Raw genomic sequence first — 25,327 nt, forward strand, 5'->3', positions numbered from 1 at the left:
CTAAATTCTGTTGCCAAAACCAGAATAAGCAAATTTGTTCTCATTCTTGAGCAGCTCGGCTGTTTTCTTAAAAGGAATGAATTGCCTTTCAATGATACAGTTAACAATTGAATGCATTGACCAAAATAACCATTCAAAAGGCGTTCTTCTCAAACAGAGCAGTACCAGGCTGCCTTTATGCAAAAGAATATGCCCATTACTGTCAGTTGTTTCCTTAATATGGTTTAGTGCTCAGAGTTTGGACTACAGTGTGTATGGCACCAGCATAACTGTGGCTGTTGAGTCCCTCTACATAGTGGTAGTCTGGGAGCCAGGAGCCGCTATATTAGCACAGCACAAGCCTAACAACCCCCGTTAATAATATTCAGAAAGGGGATGCCCCTACTTCCAGCAGCAAAACATGCTGGCCCTGTTTGCACCCTGCTTTACCTTTTCCCTCTGTAACCACTGACCAAGAGAGTGAAATCTGCTTTGCAGACTTCATTACAGCCAGTTGGTTTTAACTAATGCAGTAGAGGCTTATGGCATGAACCCCTGAGATCCAAGGTTCAAACCTGCTGACAGACCTGTTACAACAGGAAAATCCATTTCCCTCTTTAAAAAAAAGTAGGTCAATGTGAAAAAACATAAACATTGTTTTTTAATTGAAACTATGTACAGCATATAGTTTCTAAGTTCAAAATGTTTAATGACCCCTTTTTCAAGGTTTCCAGTCTCATGACTTTACTGCCATCTTCTGTGAGAAATCAGCTTTGCACTGTCAAATTCACACATGCATGCACTTACTGGAGATCAGCATTTTGATTGAAAAGGTGATATTCTGATTTTGTGTTCGAGTACTACGAGAGCATCTGCAGCAGAAGTTTCAATTCTTGACAGATCACTTTTTGCCTCCTCTGTTAAGATAGATGTATTGATTCCCAGAAACCGTTTTCCTCCCAAAAAAACTTTTTCTTTAGCCAAAATTTGGTGATCCATTCACTAACAGTTTTAAAAACTATTTAAGACAAAAGTGCATTTATTTGTGCTCATAATTGGGAGACCCAATTTTTGCAATTTACCGCAGTTTACTTAGTTTTGCAAATTAGAAAGCAAGTATGTCAAAAGCAAGGCTACTACATCAGCATATTTCATAATGTACTAATGTTTTGTAACACCATGCAAAATAATGAGGTCTTAAAGAAGCTTCACTGCAACCTCCTGGTTAATCTTTATTGAGAGTTGGGGAGATACCAGTAAATGTTTTGAGCAGTACACAAAGCACATGGGTTAGGGAGGGCTTGTAGTATAGGATTTTTTCTAAAACATTTCCTGGAAATTTCATAAACATTTGAAAGGGATGTGAGAGTAGTGAAAATGGAAGAGATCTGTGAACAGGTTTTCTTATAATATTGGAAAGATTCAGTTAAGCAAGCATTTTATTTCACTTGGCTTTCTAAGGTTGAGAAGCATGTGATGTGTATAAAATAGTCAAGAATAACGATGTTAAAGAGTAAATGATCTGGTAACCAAGTAAATTCAAAAATTTGTTAGTTACTTGGTTAACCACCTATCCTCCCTGCTGCTGTGCATTTAAAATGGCTGAACCAGCACACACACTGTCTCAGCTTCTGTCCCTGCTGTGGGGATTGGGCTCTTTCTCCTGCTGGAGGGGGAGGAAAGAGCCCGATCCCCTCTGTGGGGACAGAAGCTGAGCCAACCTGTGCACTGGCTCAGCCATTTAAATGAAGAGTGGTGGGGACAGGGAGGAGTGGGGACAGAAGCTGAGCCAGCCTGTGTGTCTCTAAGGCTGCAGCTATGCTATGAGATAAATTTGATACTTAATAAAGTCAAATATTTAACCTCAATGTTATGCAATCAAATAAAGTGTCTACAAAGCTTCTTGAAATTCAGCCCACCTTTTTGTGTGGAATCTCTGCATCCCATTGCCCCATGCAAGTTCGACAGTGTGAGCACTGCATTGTGGGTACCTATCCCACAGTGCCTTAGCCCCGGTTGCTTGTGGGTGTTTCATGTTACAATCCTAGAATTCCAAGCACTGTCCCAGAGTTCAGAGCATCAGTAACCACACAAGAAAAGAGCTGGAGATTGCGCCGTTTCCTGCTGTGGCATTTCAGCATAGGCATGGATCCACAAATGCTCCAACTCATAGCACAGATCATTTCGGCAACCACAGTGGCTGTTGCACAGTATGTCCTTCGATTCGAAAGCTCAATGATGGTTGATTATATAAATGGTGCTGCTGATGATGATGACAAGGATGATTTGGAAGAGCAAATCTCTCAACTGCTGTCCAAGAACTCAGAATTGCTGGCTGCCCTGCTTGCATTGCTGACAGTGTAGTGGTGGTTTTGGACTTGTGAGGCCAGCACACATTGGTGGGCCCACGTTGTTTTGCAGTCCTGGGACGACCAGCAGTGAGTGCAGAACTTTTGCATAAGCAAGTCCACGTTTATGAACTTTGTGATGTGCTGGCGCCCACTCTGAAGCGCAGCGACACAAAAATGAGGCTGGCTTCAACAGTTCAGAAGCGAGCAACAATCTCACTGTGGAAGTTTGCAATGCCCAACAGTTACCAGTCTGTGACAAATCAGTTCAGTGTGGGCAGATCTACAGTGGGGTCCGTGGTGATGGAGGTGGCCCGTGCAATCTGTTGGTGTCTCCTCAGAAAGACTAAGACCCTGGGAGATGTACAGGCCATAGTGGGTGGCTTTGCTGGCCAGGGCTTTCCTAACTACGGTGGGGCAATAGATGGCACACACATCCCCATCATGGCCCTGGCCCACCTTGCCTCATAGTATATAAATCAAAAGGGGTACTTCTTGATGGTGATTCAGGGGTTGGTACACAAAGGTCGTTTTACTGACATCAATGTTGGCTGGTCAAGGAGGGTTCATGACGCGCACATATTCTGAAATTCAGAACTGTACTGAAAGCTCCTGGATGGGACGTTTTTCCCCTATCAGAAAATCAAGATTGGCAACATGGAGATGCCCATTGTTATATTGGGTGACCTGGCTTACCCTCTGCTTCCTGGCCTTATGAAACCCTACACAGGAACCCTTGACCCCAGCAAGGAAAACTTTAATCACATACTCAGCAGGTGCAGAATGGTGATGAAATGCACCTTTTGGACGTTTAAAACCGAGGTTCAGATGTTTATTGACACATTCAGACCTTTCTGAAGGTAATATCCCCACCATTATTACAGCGTGTGCTATTTTGCACAACATATATGAATCAAGGAGGATGACTTTCCCATCGATCTGGAATTCCAAAGCAGTAGCCGTATGCAGGGCTTACTCACAGCCGCCTACACAGCCATCCACCAGTAGCCATGCTCAGGCAGCACCAATAAGGAATGCTTTAAAAAACAGCTTCAGGACTGATCTATAATGCTCATTGTCTCTTTCCTCCTCTCTGGTGCCTTCTTCCTCCGGGCTCACCCTGGAATCCATACCAGGGCCTCCCCAAGTGTTGTAATTCAGTCCAGGCTCTGTGGCAGGGTCATTCCTCATAAGCACATGCAGCTGTTGATGATAATGGCAGGTCCTTGGAGCCGTCCCTGAGTGCTGGTTGGTTTCCCTGACTCTTTAATAGGCCTGCCAGAATTTTCACCTTCACCTCACACTGCATAGAGTCCTCGGAGTAACCTCGGGATGTCATCTTGTGTGCCATCTGATCATAGATTGCCACGTTTCTCTTGGCCACCGGAAGTCCCTTTGCCACCAGTTGGTCTCCCCAAATGGCAATAAGATCGACAATCTCCTGCTGGGTCCAAGCTGGGGCTCTCTTGTGAGCCTGAGAAGTGCTAGTCAGATCACTACCCTGAATGGTCATGACTGAAGTACAGCTCTACTGAAAATTGCTACTGATGCAGTGTGATGGCTACTGATGCGGTGCGACGTGATGGTCAAGTGGATTTTTTCGTAATGGACGCCCTTTTTATTTGCAGGGCTGGGCTGCTGAACTCTAATTCAAATTCAATCAGAATTTCGCGGGCTTACTTTAACCTTCTTCCTGCATACCTGAGAGCAGCACACAATGAAGCAAGCCATGCTTGGAGGGTCACCGCATAGCTTTGTGGGATACATATGGGACACTTGTGGAGGCCAATAAATTCAAATTATAGACATGGCACTTCCACACTCGCTTTGACTCAAGATTTTAAATTCAAATTTGACGCTATACTCGACCCGTAATATCGCTATTTTGTAAGTGGTATTACGGTTCAATAAATCAAGTTGACAGTGGTAAGTGTGAAGACAGTCACGTTTTAATATTGAGTTAACGCCTTGAAATTCAATTTTTATCTCGTAGTGTAGGCGCAGCCTCAGCCTTTTAAATGCAGAGTAGATACAGAGGAAACTGATCCCGGTGTAAGCAGGGATAGAGGCTGAGCCAGCCACTCCCTATTTACCTGGGGTAGCAGGGTGGCTACAAGTAACCAGTAGCACTAACCAGTAAGTAGATGTTTATTGGTTAGTCATGTAACCAGATACTCTATTACATCCCTAGTCAAGAAGTTGAGTATCAAAATTAATTAAAACCTCCTGCTTAACAATTGACTACCCTTGGTTAACTTACACCATTGTGTGCATGTGTTACAAATGATTTTCATGTTTTGGTGTCTCTCTGTTTTTTGTAGCTGTTGGATGAGCTGCCAATGATATACAGTTGTTGTGTGTTTGTCTACTGCCTGTAAGTATTTTGTCAGATGTTTCTAATATTTGAAAGCTACTGTTTTGTAATATAATACATGGAACCCTATCTGCTCTGACTGAAATTGATGCTAAAACATCTATGCCGTTCTCAGTACAGTCCACAATTTCACTAAATGTAAAGAATCATTATTTAGTGGGCAGATAGCAGACTTGGAGCCAGGAACTCTGACTTCTAGTCCTAGCTTTGCTAATTTAGACCAGCTGTGTGACGAGGTGCAGGTTACTTAACCTCTTTGTCTATTGCCCTATTTGTAAATGAGGCACTAAACTTCCAATAAAGTAAGACAATACTGTGATAAATCCTGTTGAAATGTGAATACACAAACCAATTTTTCTGCGTACTTAACAGAGGTGTTGAATTAATCTTTTGAAAAAAACACTTTGCAAATGAAAAGCATTATATGCTGGTAAGAATTAAGCATTATTTAGCAAGTAGACAGCAAGGGTAAGAAAAAAATCTCAAAGAAACTAAATACCTTATAGATGAGTAAAAAGTAATATAACATTTTGGCTCCTCAAGAGCAGTTCTCTTCCTTGGGTCAGGGAGTTATGTACCATTATGCAATTCCAGCAAATAAGTCAAATTATACAATACTGTCTCTCCCACATGTCACATCCATCCCTGAAGCAATATGGCGGCCTGTGCATTGAAAAATCGAACTAATTAAATGTAGCCTCTTCTTCCTATCATGAACTGGTTGCAAGCAATAAGTTTGACTACTTAAAAACAGGGACAGGTCTTGTAATGTGTTTACACCAGTTGAAGCTTTGTTAACCAGCATGCATGGGGTATAGGGGTTTCTGGTTAATTAAACTTGCTGATTACTCAAGCTTTTTAACACTGCACTCTTTAACACTATTACCGTACACAATCCTGTAATTTACTGCTCCTCTGTTGTCTCAGGGCCATCAAACAAGTGCAACTTCTGCAAGCACTGGAAAATTCTGCCAGATAGCTATTAGAATTTTTCCAGTTAACTCAAGAGGGAATTGTATTGCCCTCTGTGCAAGATGCCAGTTAATCAAGTTTTCCAGATGTTTAAAGTACTGAATGACAAGGCGTGTACTGTATACGTAGTGTATTGAAGTCTGCCTGTGGCTTGTGGATGAAGTTTACACCAGCTGTGATGTAAAAGTTTGGTCCATAACATTTTAATTCTTAAAATTGTTTCACTTTAATCTGAACCCAGGCTAGAATCATAGAACCATAGGGTTAAAAGAGGCTATCAGGGTCAGCTAGTGAATCTACCCCTACTCCTGCCACGATGCAGGATTTCCTATGTCTAAACTTTCCAAGACAGGTGGCTATTCGGCCTCCTTTTCACAACTTCCACTAAAGGAGCTTCCACAACCTCCCTGGGAAGTCTGTTCTATTGTCTGCCTGTTCTTACATTTGGGATTTTTTCCTGAGATTTAATGTAAATCTGCGTTGTTATGGTTTGAATCAGATGCCTCTTGCCCTGTCCTCTGTGACAAGAGAAAATAACTTTTTCCTGATTTTTTTTAATGCTGTATCCCAAGATTTCTTTTGCATCTATTTTGCCTGACTTGAATACGATTCAGAGAAGAAAAAACAAAATTTGAACAGTTCTTGGTTCGTATTGGTTGTTTCATATTTTTAAAAATAGACCGAAGTGAAGCTTTTATGCATAAAATCCACTTGAAATAATGTAAAGTGAATAGTCTTCTGCATGTAAATACTTAAATAAAAGTGCTTTCCACAATATGCTTATATTTAGTAAAATTATGGAAGTTGGAGAAGAGACACTGCTTCAGATTGTCTTGTTCATCTGCTTACCAGTGTCAGATTGTTCAGTACAGAACCTTCCCTAACCCTTGGTTGAATCTAATTTAAAATCCCAAGCAGTGGACTGTCCACTTCTCTGAGCAGGGTGTTCCAGAGCCATACCTCTTCCTGTCTTGAAGATTTTTTTTCTTCCAGATAATAAGCGTAACTCTTCTGCCAGAAGGAGTCAGCAGCAATCAGGGCCAGGTTCAACATCTTGGGGTTCCTTTTCATCCATCTCACACAGAACCAGCTCAAGCCCCCACCCAGTAGCTTGGGAAGTTGACACACCCCTGGGTGCCTCAGAGAGGCAATGCTTCCCCACTCGCAAGCACAGAATCTGAATGTAGGAAAGAAACTTTTTTAATGAAAGAGGCAGAAAACTCATATGGCATAAGCTTGGGAAAATACCACACCCAGAGTTCATAACCAATCATCAAATAACTGCCCCAGCTCAAATGGATTGAGCAGAGTCCTTTGCCTCTCAGGCTCACCAGTCCAATACTGTAAACAGACAATCCACACACCTAAACTTTCTTCTTACCCCTATTTCAAATGCCCCACTTACAGTTTGGTCCAGTCTGTGCAGGCCCTGACACATCAGTAGTAGTAGGCATCCTTCAGTCTTCATAGACTATGGATCGCGCCCTTTATAGTTTCAATTGAGGACTTCATTTACAGCGTCTACTGTGACTATGAAGACCCACACGAGAGTGACAGTCCTTGCTGCATCTCTTGCAGATGTGGTGGGTGTCTGGCAAGTCCTTATTGTGCTTTCTGTGCGCTCGCTCCTCCTCTGCTAGCTGTCTGATCCTCATCTTGCCCTTCTGAAGGCCCTTGTGTAACCCCTGCCTCCATCTGCTGCGGTCGTCTGCTAGTTCTTCCCAGTTGTCCAGCTCGATGTCTACCTCTCTGAGGTCTCTGTTGCAGATATCTTTGTAGCACAACTGGGGGTGTCTGGGAGGTCTTTTGCCAGAGGCTAGCTCACCACACAGGATGTCTTTTGGAATCCTTCCATCATTCATCCTGTGGACGTGGCCAAGCCAGCGGAGCCGACGCTGCCTGAGGAGGGTGTGCATGGTTGGGATTCCAGCTTGCTCAAGGACGGCGGTGTTGGACACTCTGTCCTTCCATGATATTCCAAGGATGCGCCTGAGGCAGCGCAAGTGGAAGATGTTCAGCCTCTTTTCCTGGTGGGCATATAGGGTCCAAGTCTCGCTGCCATAAAGGAGGGTGCTGAGGATGCAGGCTCTGTAGACTTGCATTTTGGTGTGAGTGTACAGCTTGCATTCCCTCATTAAACCTGAGGCAATTCCACCTTTGTGGTGGTCTGGCATTCTCCTTGCTCCCTGCCACCTGTCCCAGCAGCCGCCTGCCAGTAGCTCCTGCTGGCCACCCGCTGCTCCTCCTACTGGCTGTCTGCCTGTCATGCCTGCTGTCCATCTGCTGCTCCTCCTTCCGGCCGGCCGCCAGTCGCACTTGCTGTCTGTCCACCGCTCCTCTTACCAGCTGTATGCCGGTTGCCTGCTGCTATCTTGTGGATTTTGCTGTAGGCAAAACCCTGTGATTTCAGCTCATAGTGGCATTCATCTCTGGACATAGCCACGGCATCTCAGTATCTACTAGGGTGGATTCTCACAGAATAACTATGGACCCACCTTTAGGTCTAATTGTGAAAAGTGGGGGGAGAACTGTCAAACCAGTCTTACAGCTGTGTAGCCAAAAGGCTTCCAGCCAGCTGGTTCAACCACTACACAGTAGTGATGACTGCCCTGTGCCCTAACAAAACTTCAAGCATTGTTGAGACTCCACAGTTCTTACACTGGGTGACAGCGTAAATTGTGACTTTACAACAACATATATCAGAGAGGTAGCCATGTTAGTCTGTAGCTTCAAGAACAACGCGAAGTTTTTGTGGCACCTTATAGAGTAACAGATATTTTGGAGCATAAGCTTTCGTGGGCAAAGACCTGCTTCATCATGTTGTTTACAATAGATAAAACGTCATTGCTTTGCCTGCTCATCAGGCTTTGTTTGGAAGGCATTACATATGCACACCTTTGCATATTCATGCAAATGATCTCTGAAGGACACATTCCCCAACTCCTTCAGCAGTACTGAGCTCCTGCTGGCATATTTCTTACATAAGTATATGTTTTTCTTCCCTTCCATCCCATTGCAGTTAGGCTAAGTAATTCTTCTCTCTCTGTGGTGCTTTGTAGATATATGAGCCCTTATTCATCATTTAGCTAAACTATAAATATTTAGATTTTAATTTTTCTTTACACACGCTTTCCTCCAACTCCACTCACATTTGTTGTTCTTGCCAATTAATCAAACTCTTTTCTAATGGTGTGGTTCTCAGAACTGTATCCAATAATCTAAGCATAATTGCACCTGAGCTACATGTTAGTTTGTGAAAGTTTGTTTTTTTTCCTTGTAACCACATCACACTTATGTCTAATTTGCTGTCCATAAAACAGTAAGCCTTCTTAGGGATTAATGCTTCTCAGGCTTTTTCTTTTAATTGGATTATCTTTCCCTACATTTACTAGCTTGTATTTTTCCCAAACAAGTTATTCATACAGGAACATATAACTAAGAGTAAATAGCAGGTCAGTATTTACTGCAGATGGAATAGACTCCACTTATAAAAATGGAAGAGCCTTGTGAGACAGTCTAAAATTTCTCACAGGGGCTGGGAGGTTCATGCCACTTTTATCACAAGCTCACTTTAGTCACCAAAAATGGCTCTTCTTAATGTTAACTCCTGTAAGATTTATCATTTGTGTGATAAAATAGGGTATGTAACTTTTCTGTGTGTTTTTCAGGTATGAATGTTTCAAGCACAAGAACACAGTCAACTATCCTCTGCTTTTTGTATTAATAACTTTCAGTTTCATAGTCAGCATTGTAAGTAACTTCTTTTTATGCAGAACTTTTGTATGTACATTAGTAGTTTTCCTAACCCTTAAGCAATATTAAACTGGCAAAATTCTACCTCTTGTACTTTATTTCTCACCGTTGAAACTGGGCAGAGGGGAATAATTTTGTTCAAAGGTGTGGAAGCCTAATTAATTGCCTCATTGTGCAAAATGTAATTTTCTTAGGTAGACTTTAATACTGCCTGTAAATAAAAACTGATCCAAAATAACTTCTTATGTGGGAAGAGGAAGGCTCATCTATATGATGAGGCTAGAGGGAGGTGATCCAGGTGCTGGGAACTGGGAGTCAGGAAAAGAGTCTGCTGTTCTGACTATCCCACTGTCTTGTTCTAAGACTTTGGGTAGTTTCTTTATCTTTCTGAGCCTTAGTTTCCTCATCTGTAAAATGAAGATAATAATACTTAATCATCTTTGTAAAGTGCATGGAACTCTACAGTTAGAAAGCAATCTATGTGTTAAATAGAAGTCAAAACCAGCCACAATTAAAAGTTAGCTATTACCAAAATAAATGACACCGTTCAGGTTAATATGTGTGTTCAGCGTGCTCTTTCTTTGTTTGGAGGGCACTTACTAGGGTCCCAAAAGAAATATGGTTGGAATCCCTATAATTTGCTGATACAACCAAGTAATCCAAACAGTTTCATTGCTGAACCTTATCCTAATGTATTGTAGGTTTTGCATCTTTATAAGCATTGACTGTTCTTATGAGCCTTTTTGATACGACATTTTGTGGAGCAGATCAGATTGGCACTAAAAGGAAAAAATAATCCTTTTATAAATACAGTGCCCACTTTTTTTTTTTTTCCAGAACAGGGTTTGAGCTCACTATCTTAGCAGTCAGAGTCTACTGTGACTTTTTGTTATCCATGGAAAGTTAAAAATATCATTTAATATACACAGATTGAGAATTTCAAGAAAAAATTAATTGCCTATGAGGATTTATAATTGATCTTTTTTCATTATCCATTAAGGATTATACATGTACAAAATTTTAATGCATTTTTAATTTAGTGTATGCATGAATGAATTGAGAGTTTTGGATGTGAACATCTCCATTTAAGGTAGCTATTAAAACTGTTTTTAACTAATGAACTAAATCTGGAGGGAGTCAGAATAAAATTCTGGTGCTTGCTGTTATCAGGGAAAAGAATTCAGTTGCACAATCAAGTTTAGTGTATGTAGGTACATATATGTATTATTATTTTAACATGGCATAAGTCTGTATGATTTCCAGTATGTAAATCAAAGAGGTAGGTATACAAAATAAAGTATATGTAACACTTTTTCTCTGATTCTTTGCAGGTTTACCTAAATTTGAAAGAGCCTGTATTTCATCAGGTAACTCTTATTCCTTTGCAGTGAATTCTTTAGAGTAAAGACAGTCTTGTTAAATAATACATACAATGTTGATGTAGCCTTGTTGGTTTCATTTTTGAGAATATTGTGTAGTACATGAGTTGCAAAACGCATAGTTGTGCCTTTCACATTTTTTACTGTTGTATTACAGGTCTATCATTTGGGGACCTGGAAAAAAAATTGGAGAACTGTCTCAAAAGTTAATGATAGTATCTCATTGTGAAGAAGTGACGGGGTGAATTTAGAACTTGACTGAATATTTTGCCTTGATATTCAGTGGTTTCCTTATATAAATAAACAATGCGACTGTGGGGTCAAGTGTGTGAGAGCACACCTCCTCTCCTGTCTTTTGGGTTGCTAGGCAGCCATCTGACTCAACTCTGGTCCCTAGTTGCTCCTAAATAGCAATACAACTAGTTAGTTTTTCTCTGCTGGCACCTCCTATTTCCTGTCAGAAGATAGGAAGAAAACTGACTGCTATGTAAAGGCTGCTGTGTGTGAGAGAAACTGCCACTATTTTCAGAGGCAGCAGATAAATGGGAATATATCCAGAACCTTAACTCTGTAGTACTGTGTGACTTTCTTCCCCCCCTCCCCCACCAGCTGGGGGAAGCCAGGGAGAAGCTGCACCGCCATGGCTCTCTGTCCCCCAGCAAACCAGGGAGAAGTTGCACTGCCGTGGCTCTGTGCCCACACAGCTTGCCTCTGGCAGGGGGAGTAGGAGGGGGGTCAGTTTGAAATTGTGGTCACAGGATTACATGCAGAAATTTTCTTATTGTGCCCAATACTAGCAATGCTTGTTAGAACTTACTTTTGTAAGTATTAAGATTCACCAGAATTTAAAACGAAAAATTAAAACACTTCTTGTGGGCTGATGAGTATTGCTGCCATTCTCTATTACACAATAAGTCCGTTATAATGAAATATTCCAATTCAGTGTAGCTTTAAAAATGAAAGTTGCAAGAGAACTGTACTCCTTGTGTTTAGTCTCAGCAGTCTGACTGGTTGAAAAGTCAGAAGACCTTCCCAACAAAAGGGTGTCATAAAATGGATTTTAGAACTATTTGGTTATATCTGATACTTGACCATCTTGTTACTTAAAAATAGTTCTGTTTTTCAGGTATCAGAGGGTAGTCGGTTTAATCTGTATCCACAAAAACAATGAGAAGTTCTGTGGCACCTTATAGACTAACAGATTTATTGGAGCATAAGCTTTCATGGGCAGAGACCCACTTTGCCCTGTTTGTGACATTCTGTATAGAAGCTCTCACCATGAGGGAATCTGGAAAAAAGAAACAACAATGGAAGTAGAGCTGGAGGGATTGACTATTGGAAAGATTTAAAAGAAAATGATTAACTTGGCTGAATGACACGTGATGGGGCAGATTGATTAACTTTTTATGAGTCTGAAATGTGTGAACCTCAGTATAGAAGGGGAATTGTTTAGGGTAGCACAAAGAGCATAAATGGAAGTAAGGGAATAACACAGCAAGGAAAACCCGTGACCACAGCTCAAGGTAGATCAGAATTCCACTTGTAATTTCAAACACTTCAAAGGAAATTGAACAGTTTATGATAGAAAAAGCTTATGACCTTCCAGGTTTTCAGATTGCTATACAAAGGGAACAGGTTTTTTTTTCCTTTACATTTTTCATACTAATGGAGAGGCAGCATGAGTCAGTGCAGTACTGGACTGGGCCGAGAAGGCTGAGTGTTCTTTTCCCATATCTTCCCCTAACTTTAAGCAAGTTGCATCAGCTTAGTGTGCCTGGTTCCCCTCCATCTTTTTGTTTGTCTTGTCTACTTAAAGTGTGAGCTTTTCAGGGCATGATTTCCCCACTGAACTAACTTGGGCTCTTACTTAAGAGATGCTTTTTGCCCTCCACATGCAGTTTCTCACTTGAGTTTGGGGGTGCTGTTAACCATGAGCTAGCTGGCCCATATGCAGTTTAGGCTAAAACAAGAGAGAGGCTAGTAGTTGGGCTGGTAACCCACTTACAGCAGAACCTTAAAGTTATGGACACAGCAGGAATGGAGATTGTAACTCTGAACAAGCCGTTATGGGATGTTCCTCCAGGCAGACTGCTTGGAGCAATGGGTTTGCAGCTCTGCAGTGACTTTACAGCAACTTGGGGTGGGATTAGGCAACTGGTTGAAGCCCCCTGACTCTCAGGGTGATGAATGAGGCCCCTGGGACACAGCAGTGTCAATGCTGTGACCCTTTAAAAGTGAGCTGCTCCTCCAGACCCCAGTGTTCATGCAGGAATTTGGGCTCCAGCTCCAGCTCCATCAGTTTACACTCTAGGCTGTCTAGACACTACTATAAGGCTCTGTCTACACTACAGAAATAACTTTGAAGTAAGCAACTTTGAAGTTGAGCATCTACACACACCCTACTTCGAAGTAAAGCACTACTCCATTACTTGGAATGGAGTAAGGGCTTTGAAGTTGGGCTCCCTACTTTGAAGTTAGCTTTGAAGAAAGGGAAAATGTGTGTAGACTCTCTGCTGGCTACTTCGATGTAGTGCCTAATTTTGAAGTTAACTTTGAAGTTACTTCTTAGTGTAGACACACCCTAATACTGTATAAAAATAGTTTAAACGTTTGAGTTCGTCCTCCCTATTTTTTAAGCATCTTCCAGAAACTCAGGTATACATTTAAATCCTATACAATAGAAATCTGATGTTTCTTGTCTGTAAATTGCAAATAAGACTTCCAGTTCCGTGATATGTAATGCTTAATTATTTAATGTTAAACATCTTGTCTTGGAGAAAAATGTATTAACTGATAAATGTTGGGTGATATACACCAATCTGGACTCTCTTGGTACAGTTCCTGTTATCAGAAATAATGTTTGAAGCTGGCAGACTGATGCTAGCCAATTTCATGAAGACCGGGGCAGAAAGCCTGGAGCAGTTTAAATAAATGGTGGGAAACAGCAGGAAATTGAAGGTATCCCCCCTGGAAATGCAGTCTGATGGGTCTTAGACAAATCTCCTTTAGAGTCCCCAAACTGTATTCCCAACTCTCTGCCTTTGTCTTGTTGCAGAAAAAGATTTTGTGTGAGTCACCAAACTTTCTGCATTTCATGTGAAAGAGTTTGCAATAAATACATATACTAAAGGTTTTGTACATTAGGTCCCTCAGATGAAACGTGTTACTTACTTCTAAGTGAAAAATATTTACTACTCATAGACCCAAAGTCGATTTTCTAATGCAGGAGTGAGCAAACTTTTTGTGTCGGGCCCCACTTTTCATCCTGCAGTTAGCAGGACCACCCAATACTCTTGTGTCATCCAAACTGTTAGAAGTTTCGGATATGTTCATATGAAAATAAAACCCTTTGGCTTGTATAAGAAAATAAGTATGTAGAACATAAAAACTTCGTTGATCAGTGTATAAAAGTGAATACACATGCTTAAAAACAGTAACACATTTCAACACCTTGAATGAGCTGACCCTGCTACCAATCATGCTGAACCCCCTTACAAAATGTTACAGCTCCCCCAAGGGGACCTGTCCCCCACTTTGCTCATTCCTCTTTTAATGCAAAGGTGAAAACCTGTGGCAGCCTGAATAAATACAGTAGTGGGGAGAAATGGTGTTGAAGAGACACTTGTGCTGTTCCTTTTATTTAAGCTACTCTGCAAACTTTTATTTGCCCTGCTGTTTTCTCTAGTTCAGTTTAAAGCATGTATTGTAAGAGGCATGTGTTACATGTGTTTTCAAAGTACTGTAATTTAAGTGATGCAGTTACTTAGTGCCATATTTTGGAAATGCAGAGAGAAGCAACATAAAGAATTGAAGCAAACCTGAGGAAAGCTTTTAAAATTAACACATTTTTTTCTCTTTTTATCTTTTGTGGTGAGGCCGAGAAGAAACTTAGAATTTTTTATTCAGTTTAGAAGATAAACTAGGAACTGTGTAAAGGGGGTATAAGCATTACTTAAGGTTTGCTGAGTGGTTCCATGTATATTTCTCGCATAAGAAATGACTGTAGCATGATGCTACAGTTATAATTCCTCTATCATCACAAAGAGCACCTTTTCACAGTGCTTAAATGCTTTGTGTTGAGGAAGATGCTGTTTGCAATATGTCAGGAAAAACTATTTGAGAAAAAGTGAGATACTGAAACAAAATAAACATGAATTCGTCTTGTTTCTAACACCCTACATTAAATTCTGGCTATTTTTCTCAAGATCCATTAGCAATGGATGTCTTTCTACTCATATCAATGGGCGGTTTTTATCCCTATGTTGTTATAACTGTCTTCTACCTAAGCCATTGAGCCATGATTTTGAGGGATCAGATCAGTGGCTCTAAGTGAAGGGGAACAGATCTTTTCATTTGTTCTTTTGGGAAGTCAGGGTCGAGACAAAGAAGAAGTGGTCATCAAAGTACTGGAAATGCTCAAAGGAACTTAGACAATACACAATAATGAGAGGCATGAAGTTGGAGCCCTTTTTTGTTTTATATGTTCTTCATCAGTATTTCTGAAGTAATTTTATATTTTAAATAAGACTTCATAATGTGATCATTCCAGATTACTACATATTTAAACTCACTGAAACAGAAATTATTTTATATTAATCAGTCAGAACAGTTTAGTGTGTTCATAATACAGCTCAAAAGTTTTAAATAAAGGGAACACTAGTTTATTTTGTATGACTTTCAAAACAAGACATGTATATGAAATTTCAATACGTTTGTTAAAAATATGTTTCCAAAGATTTTAGGCATATCAAAGGATTTTATAGCTTAGTAAGGCACTGATTTTGATGGAAGGTTCTCTTAAAACTGGTTCATCATACTGTCAGAAGTAAAAGGGAAACTCATTATTCTTGCTATCTGGAAGAAGGGGAATATTGTCACTTTAAAGTTGTCTTCGAAGGGGGCAGGGGAGTGGTGTGTGTGAAAGGAGAGTAGGGATGGACAAAAAGGACAGGATGACTTTGGAAGCAGGTTTTTGTACTATGGTAATTAAAATGTGTGTTTTAGATAAGGGTAGTCTTTTGAAGAATTTATTTAAAAAGCTGTCAGACGATTCACGCATTTATGGCTAAAGGTGAATGCTGACATTGTGTGTCTAAATATCCCTGACATCATCAGGGATGATTCCACAGAGACTTTAACAGTCTGCACCCCACCATGAATTTATGCCTCGATTATTCCACGCAAGAGATACATTTCCTGGACACTACAGTACAAATCAAGGATGGCCTGATACCTACCACACTGTACGGAAACCCACTGATTGCTATGCTTACCTACACCCTTATAGCTTCCACCTTGCACACATAACTAGATCCATCATTTACAGTCAAGCCCTTAGGTACAGTTGCATTTGCTCTGATCCTACTGACAGAGACCAAAACCTACAAGATCTTTACCAAATATTCATAAACCTGAATTACCCACCAGAGCTACGTCTACATGTGAAGCCTACATCGAAGTAGCTTATTTCGATGTAGCGACATCGAAATAGGCTATTTCGATGAATAACGTCTACACATCCTCCAGGGCTGGCAACGTCGACTTTCAACATCGACATTGCGCAGCACCACATCGAAATAGGCACTGCGAGGGAACATCTACACGCCAAAGTAGCACACATCGAAATAAGGGTGCCAGGCACAGCTGCTGACAGAGTCACAGGGCGGACTCAACAGCAAGCCGCTCCCTTAAAGGGCCCCTCCCAGACACAGTTGCACTAAACAACACAAGACCCACAGAGCCGACAACTGGTTGCAGACCCTGTGCATGCAGCATGGATCCCCAGCTGCCGCAGCAGCAGCCAGAAGCCCTGGGCTAAGGGCTGCTGCACACGGTGACCATAGAGCCCCACAGGGGCTGGAGAGAGCGCGTCTCTCAACCCCTCAGCTGATGGCCACCATGGCGGACCCCGCTATTTCGATGTTGCGGGACGCGGATCATCTACACGTGCCCTACTTCGACGTTCAACTTCGAAGTAGGGCGCTATTCCCATCCCCTCATGGGGTTAGTGGCTTCGACGTCTTGCCGCCTAACGTCGATGTTAACATCGAAATAGCGCCCAACACGTGTAGCCGTGACGGGTGCTATTTCGAAGTTAGTGCCGCTACTTCGAAGTAGTGTGCACGTGTAGACACGGCTCAGGAGAAATAAAAAACAAGTTGACAGGGACAGACAAATACCCAGAGGCCAGCTACTCCAAGATAGGCCCAAAAAAGCCAAGAACAGAACACCACTGGTCATTACCTACAGCCCCCAACTCAAAACACTGCAATGAATTATTAAAGACCTACAACCTATCCTTGATCAGGATGCCACACTCCAGAAGGCCCTAGGTGACAGGCCTGTTCTCTCCTACAGACAACCTCCCAACCTTATGAGGATTCTCACCCACAACCACAGTCTATACTGCAGGAACACCAATCCCGGAACTTTTCCTTGCAACGAAGCCCACTGCCATCCACATGTATCTATTCTAGAGATACCATCACTGGACCTAACCAGGTTATTCAAAGAATCACGGGCACATTCTCATGTTCCTCAGTTAACATCATATATGCCATCATGTGCCACCAACGCCCAGATGCTTTGTATATTGGACAGACTTCAAACTCTCTTAGACGAAGAGTTAATGGGCACAAAACAGACATAAAAACATTCCTGATCCACAAACCGGTCAGCCAGCATTTTAATGGAGTGGGCCATTCTGTTAATGACTTAAAAGTTTGCATCTTACTGAAGAAGAATTTTCACAAAATTCTTGAAAGAGAGGCTGCTGAACTCTCTTTTATATTCAATTTCAGCACATTAACACATGGTTTGAACCGGGATGGTAATTTTCTGGGTCGTTATAGGGGCTCGTATGCATGCTTGGCTTAATTTAATTCTTGACTCCCTCCCCCTCCTTCACCCCTCTACTCTCTGATTTGCTCACCTTGATCATTTTTTTTCTGATTTGTCCACCTTGATGACTATTTTTGGTTCTCTGTGCCTTAAATCTTGTGTCTGTTCTGGTATGGCTATGTTCTGAAGAAGTGGGTCTGTCCCACGAAAGCTCCCCTAATAAATTATTTTTTAGTCTTTAAAGTGCTACTTGACTGCTTTTTTGTTTTGATAGTATATAGAGTAGCACAGTTGTCTTTCTGTTACCATCATCAGGGATGGTGTTCCTGACAGCTTGTAGCCCATCCTCATGTGGAATTCCATAACTATTTCTGGTCTGGGGACAATTTATACCTTCAAGTGAGCAGCACTGCTGTGGGCATCTGCATGGCCCCACAATATGCCAACATTTTTATGGCTGACTTAAAACAACATTTCCTCAGCTCCTGTCCCTTAGCGCCCTCCTCTGCTTATGCTACATCAATGACATCTTCATCACATGGACCCTTGAATTCCACAGGGACTTCAACAATTTCCACCCCACCATCAACCTCAGCCTGGACTAGTCCACAAAAGAGATCCATTTCCTGGATGCTACAGTACGAATCGGTGATGGTCACATAAACACCACTCTGTACTAGAAACCCAGTGCCTGCTATTCTTAACTGTATGCCCCCAGCTGCCATCCAAGACACATCATACAATCCATTGTCGGCAGCCAAAGCCCTGCAATACAACCTTATCTGCTCCAGTCTCACTGACAGAGACAAAAACCTAGAAGATCTTTATCAAGGATTCTTAAAACTTAATTACCCAGCTGGGGAAGTAAAGAAAGGGATTGACAGAGCCAGCCAGTACCCATAAGTCACCTGCTGGGTTAGAGGCCAAACAAGGAAAATGGCAGGATACCACTTGTCATCACTTGTAGCAATGGTGGCCAGCCCACGGCTCTCAAGCTGTGTGCAGCTCTGACCAATGAAATGTGGCTCCTGCTCGGAGCCATGCACCACGAGTGCTTATTGCCACTCTGTGCACACGCCCCAGCGCTCAGAGGGAGAAGCATGTGATGGAGGCTCCATTGAGTCGCCAGCATTGGGTTAGAGCAGGGAGGCTGGGGGTGCCTGGCCCTGGTGGGGGCGGGTAGTGGGTTAGAGCAGGGGAACTGAGCATGCCTGGCTCTGTAGGAGGGATGGGGGATAGGGTTTGAGTGGGGGGCTGGGAGTGCCTGGCTCTTGGGAAGCAATAGGGCATTGAACCACATGTTTTTATTTTATTTTATTTTATTTTATTTATTTTATATAGCTATCTAGGTAGATAGATAGCTATATAAAATAAATATATAATATGTAGCTTAATGCACTTTATCTACAGCTGCTTTGGCTCTTAGTTCCTAACTGGCTGGCTACCTCTGACCTATAGCTCCCAGTTTAAACCCCTCCAGCTCATAAGTGACAACCTACATCTTATCCTAGAACACAGTTCCTCATTCACACAGACCTTGGGTGACAGGCCAGTCCTCGCCTACAAACAGCTGCCCAATCTCAAGAAAATACTCACCAGGAGTCATACACCATACCACAGAAACAGTAACCGCAGGACCTATTCCTGCTACAAGCCCCGTTGCCAACTCTGTCCACATATCTATACAGGTGACACCATCACAGAACCTAACCACATCAGCGACCGTCAGGTCTGATACATCTCTGCATGTCCACAAATGCAATATATGCCATCATGTGCCTGTAATGCCCACCTGTCATGTAGCTTGGGCAAACTGAAAAGTCTCTGTACCAAAGGATGAATGAACATAAATCTGACATCAGAAATTGTAATACACATAAATCTATGGGGGAATTCTTTGACCTCCCTGGACATTCAATAATGGATTTAAAAGTAGTCATTCATGTACAAAAGAAGACATCTGAATTGGAATTCATTTATAAATATGGCATGTTTTACCTTGTGCCGAACAGAGATCTTAACTGTCTTATGCAGTACAAGGGCAACTTCCCCACTTTTGATATTTGCAGGAATGGGACACATCCTACTTAATTTGCGTCATTACCTGGTCTTGTTTGTGTCAGGTAACCCTTTTTTTTGTTTTTTATTCCTTCCTTCCCCCTACTATATAAACCCTGGATTCTGTTTTTCCTCTCCATTATTTTCATCTCAGGAAATGGGTTTTACCCATGAAAGCTTGTTACCTAGTAAACTTTTTAGTCTCCAAGATGCCACAGCACTGTTTTTCTTATATACTATGTCTCTGTCTTAAGACGATGTCTTAACTAACTCCTCTGTCATGCTTGGCCAAGATCCACCACCACATTAGACACAACAAAAACAGTTGGTGGTGGTTGGTAGCATTAGCTGGTCTTTTGTTAATCCACAGGCAGCCTGGCTTTGAGCAAGCTCCCAGCTGCATGGAAGAGGAGGAGTGGGGCTGAGCTCCCGCCTCACGTGCTGATGAAAATCGGCTTGCGTGCCACTCTTGTCACCTGTGCTGGGGGTTGCTGACACTTGTCGTAGGTGATAAACAAATTGTTAGGGTTTTTTTTGTGTTACTTTGGTATGCAAACACAATAATACTTGCCTGTTTTATGCTAACTGTGAATTTTATTTCCACTTTCCTGCAGATAACGTATGGAGCACTCGTTTCTGTTATAGTACTACGGTCTGTGTATATTGTATTGTGGTAAGTGACTATTTAGCTCAACATTACAAGTAGATATATTCTAAGTGTTTGCATCTATCAGGTGTGCATTTTAAAAATAACGTTAGTAACTGATGTTGCTGACTACTTCCCGAAATGAGTCATATGCTTTGTCTTGTGGTAACAGAGGAGTGATTCATGTCTTTCTTTGATTGCAGTTAGTGTAGGACTTCAAGCAAGCCTGGTCACACACGTTTGTGGCCAGTGATTTTTGTCAGCTGTTTTGGTCGTAATTTTGTAGATTCCTTCTGGTGCAAGGACTCTGTCTTACTTTGGTTTGCAAAGTACTTCAAATATTGTCGTTGCTAAAACAATTATTCTAGTAACTGGCTGAAGCTAGCGTCAGTCGTGGGGGTTAAACACTTCAGTTAATGTTTTCCCTGGAGCCCAACACTTAAAATTAGAAATTTAAGTACTTGGATGCTAAAAAGTAAAACTTCAACTGATGTTACTGTTTTGAATGGGGTAAAGTATGATATATGTGAAGCTGGAAACTTTTTTTATTTTTTTCAAAATAAAAAGAATGTTATCAAAAGTGTTGGAAGAACTGAGAACCAGTGCACAGTGTCTCTTGGCATAAATGAAGCAGCAGCAAAAGCAGACAGTGTGAATAACTACATTTAAGTTTCTAGGTTTGCTTTCTGCTCTCTCCTCTCTCTTGTGTCTCTTCTGCTTAAGTGACCTCACTGCTCAAGGGTTCACGTACTGCCTCTAAACTGATAATTAGCTCTGAGCCGTCTATAGCCACACTGAACTTTTCTATCATTCTTTCCAGCCACATAAATCCCAACAGTTTTATCTGTCTCTCCAGCATCTACTCTTGCTTCTTTCTATGTCATCTCAATTAAAATGTCTCCTGCTCTTATCCTGCCTTCCTCTCACATCCAGTACTTAACACTGTCATTCTCTGCTTCTCTCCTATCCAGATGCTTTTGATATCCTATAGTTACTTCCTCCTCATTCCTTCATGAACTCTGCTGTCCTGAGGCACAGATTTCTGCCTTAACGGCAAAAACATCCATCCTTCACCTGATCCCTCCACTCCTCCAATATTTTCTGTTCCCCAAATGCATCAAAATGCAGACCTAAGATCTTTGTCTTCTATTACTCAGATTGTGCCTCCCTTCATTAGACTTCTGTTCTGACTTCCTTTTATTCCTGTGCTTACAATCTACCTCCCTGCTTCCAGAACACTTCAGAGCTATGTTTCTACCTGTGTCTCCCCACCATTCACTGTACAACATCTCTTGTTCCCCACACTCCTCCTAGTCTCTAATTGTCCTGAAGTTCTCTTTTGTCCAGTCCTGCGTTGTGCCTTTACTTACACTGCCATGTGTTTGTGAGCCAGACTCTCAGTTAATAATGCATGTCAACCCCCTTCTTTTTCGCCCTCCATAAAACACATAACCCCATCCACGGGGGGGTTGGGTGGAGGAGCAGAACGCACCCTGCCCCCACTTTCAAAATCTCACACTCCCAACTCTGAGCACCCTCGGATTAGAATATGAGATGTGTGAGTAAGGATGGTTTGTCTCAGCTTGTCTATTATGTTTATGGGAATAAACAAACACTATTTAGAAATCAGCCTGCTGATGTGAAGAGGTGTTACGTTTACACCCTCAGTGACAAATGAAATATATGTCTGATGTGTTTGCCTTGAAGAAAAAGTGTCTACAGGCTTATAAATCATACAGCTAATGCCTGTCATTTGAACCGTGTAACTCCAAAATGTGTATTAACAGGGAACACTGCTGTCAAATAATGTTATGTACAGCTTAAGAAAACCTGTCCAATTGTCTTGATGCAGGATATGTTCTTATCAGCGATACTAGTGTTTCTATAGATATTAAATCACAGTGACACAAATAACAAAGACAATAAACAACTCAGGAATGCATCTTAAACCAACATCTGAACAGTGCATTCACAGTGCAAAAAATAACACTAACTGTGTTTCACGGTCACTTCCTGGGGTTGGAATTGGATATTTTTGAGATTTTCTCTTAGTGCAGTCAAAGGAGCAAACTTCACCCACTTCCACTAACAAGCTAGCAATTCTGTGACCTGCATGAACACAGTTAGTAAGAGGGGGTTTAATAACAATGTGCCTTCTTGTGTTTGGCTCTTCAGCACATTTTGTCTTGTAACCTAAATAGGACTTTTTTGCCCGTAATGGCTCTTGTTGGTAAAACGCAGTCTGAAATTACTTTTTCTGAAACTGTCATCCAGGCTAGTGGTTGGCTTTGGTATGCTGCTTTTCAAAAGGCTGCAATAATTTTGCTTTGACTGTTAAACGGACACAATCTATTTAAAACAAAAAAAATCATTGCTTCTGTCTCCAACCTTTCTTACCTATCACTGTTAGAAATAATACCAAAGAAGAACTAGAAGAGATTACTGAGGAAAATTTTTCCTGTTTAGTCCATGCACTGTAATAGTCAGTTTAATTGTTTCCTTTCTTGTTTGTGTTGGATTTTTTTCACACCTGTCAGGATAAAAAAAACTAGGGGAAAAATAGAGGAAACATGAGTGAACCCCAAAAGTAGCCAGGCATTTGGGATATGTTTTTACCTGAAATCACAGTATCTTTAATTTACTCCTAAAAATATTATTAGATTTCAATTTGATGGAGTACCGTTAAAGGAATTTTACCCCACCCCCAATTTAACTCGTAAATAGCATAATTTATATATGTTATTTTAAATGCACTTTCTATTCAAAAAACTAAATTTCACTTTACTTCTCTCCTATAGGGTATACCCATGGCTTAGGGGTCTAGGCTATACATCCTTAAGTGTATTTTTAATAGGATTTTTTCTTTGGAATATAGACAACATTTTCTGTGATAAATTGAGGTAAGCATTTTCAAACTTACCTGCATATCTTTTAATCTCAGAGTTTCATTTCTTTATTTGTTTTCTTAATAATAATAATAATAATTCTGAGTCCATTGCCTGATACGTGCAGCATAAGCCCCACAGAATATGAATGTTTTATCCTAGTTGTTCTTGATTAGCTCTAACAACACAGGAGACCTCCAAAGTCTGCTCTGATTCTAAGCATTCTTAATGGCTACGTCTACACTCAAAGCATATGTCTACAGAAGTTACTGTTGGAAGGGATGTTCCAACAAAACTTCTGTCAACAGGTCACGTTGACACATAAAAGTGGATTGATCTTTTGATCTGCTCTGTCGACAGAATGGCCCCCTGGAGCATCTACAAAGCATTTTTGTTGACAGTTTCTGCTGACAAAATGTATTTTGTGTGTAGATGCTCTGCGAGTTTTGGCGACAAAACTCTAGTGTAGACGTAGCCAATGTAAAAATGGTTTCCTAATGTACAAATTCTGGATTAAGAATTTTAACTGGTAATTTTGTTGGCAGCCCTTGGAGTGGAATAGTAAGTATTTCACTTATCTGCAGTTACTTTGAAGCATGTTGATGAATATTGAAGGCTTGCACGCACACAAATGCACAGAAACACTGTCATGGACAGAAAATTTTGATGCCAAATTTCTTGCTTAATCAGTAGTAGTTTCTTTTCTTAAACACATGCACACACTTGCGAGCACATTCACCAAAGCATGGGTGATAACAGAACACTCCTGTGTCCATACTCCTAGCTGTGGAGAACTTCCAGACCTGAAAATTCAAATTTCTTTATATCCAACAAGAAGACCTTGAGTTTCCCTGACTGTAGAGCCAGGGGATAGGTCTACACTGCAATACCTATAGTCTCTATCACCCACAGAAGTTGATCTAATAAATGTATTACCTCACCCACCTTGTCTTTCTAATTTCTTAGGATTGAGGTGGCTGGCCTACATGAATTTAGATTAAGGGGCTGTAAAATTGGAGTATAGGTATTTAGGTTCAGGCACCCTGTGAAGTACCTGTGCTATCAGGTAGGGTATCAATCCAAGCTTTAACTTCTACCCCTCAGCTTACAGGCTCACAGTCCAACCCAGCTGACACCGGCCAGATTTGAGTATTTACTTGGAGGTTAGACATACCAGCAGTGATCTCTAGTGCTTACAACATTTGGTCCTTTTCTTGCCTTTGCTAATATAAGGCTTCCATAGCTGAACTGCTGCTGATTGATCTGGAGTCAGAACTGTGAACTCAGTATAACTCAGCCATCTGGCTGGGATATTTTCTTTTTAATTCTCTTTTTTTCTCCCCCCTTTCGTCTCATTCTAGACATTAAAAATATTTATTGTGATCACTGAAGGATATTGTGGGCCTTGTTATCTTTCCAGATTTTGCCTCACCCTGCCCCTTATTCACTAGGAATATGTCAAAAAGTAGTAGCCTTGCAAGATCAGGAAACATCTAATATAGGTGTATATCTGCCAACTAATAAACAGTGACCACTCTTTGAGGAGTCTCAGGGTGAGTCACAACTGATTAGCCTGACTGAGTTGCATCCCTTGGGACATTTGTGTGCTGGCTTGGCATTTGAACACTCCCATGGTCTCCCCGCAGCGACGCAGGTCAATGCAATGCAAAGTCACCCAGAAAGGAGAGGAAGATTCCCACAAAGTCAGTGTTGAGTTTCACAGCTGGATGTCAAGTCTATGCATGATGGAGCACAGGTCTGGCAAGGTTGGTCCTGACAGTGTATCCCTCTTGAAGTCTTTTTTTTTATAATTGGAGATACACATCTCCTAGAGCTGGCAGGGACGTCAGGAGGTCATATAGTCCAGTCCCCTGTCCTCTTGGGAGGACCAAGCACCATCACTGACATCTATTTGCCCCAATCCCTAAATGGCCTCCTCAGGGATTGAATTCGCAACCCCAGGTTTAGCAGGCCAATGCTCAAACCACTGAGTGAACAGCTGCACCAAAGTATTAATTCACTGGGTGCATCCTCATAGTCATACTAAATACCAGTGTGGAGGATGTACATCCGTCTCTCTGTAAGGACAGTTT

At 41.5% G+C, this 25,327-nt stretch overlaps 1 protein-coding gene across 1 annotated transcript in view; it reads left to right on the forward strand.

Annotated features, from left to right (window-relative positions):
* ACER3 (alkaline ceramidase 3) overlaps positions 1-25,327 on the forward strand; it is a 73,376-nt gene that overhangs the window by 41,610 nt on the left and 6,439 nt on the right. Inside the window, exons 4-8 of the mRNA XM_074981153.1 lie at positions 4,649-4,701; positions 9,342-9,423; positions 10,758-10,793; positions 20,318-20,376; positions 23,148-23,249. Of these exons, the coding sequence (XP_074837254.1) occupies positions 4,649-4,701; positions 9,342-9,423; positions 10,758-10,793; positions 20,318-20,376; positions 23,148-23,249 (332 nt within the window). The remainder of the gene's footprint in view (positions 1-4,648; positions 4,702-9,341; positions 9,424-10,757; positions 10,794-20,317; positions 20,377-23,147; positions 23,250-25,327) is intronic.

The sequence above is a fragment of the Carettochelys insculpta genome, chromosome 1 (genome assembly GCF_033958435.1).
Source record: "Carettochelys insculpta isolate YL-2023 chromosome 1, ASM3395843v1, whole genome shotgun sequence".
Classification (NCBI taxonomy): Eukaryota; Metazoa; Chordata; order Testudines; family Carettochelyidae; genus Carettochelys; species Carettochelys insculpta.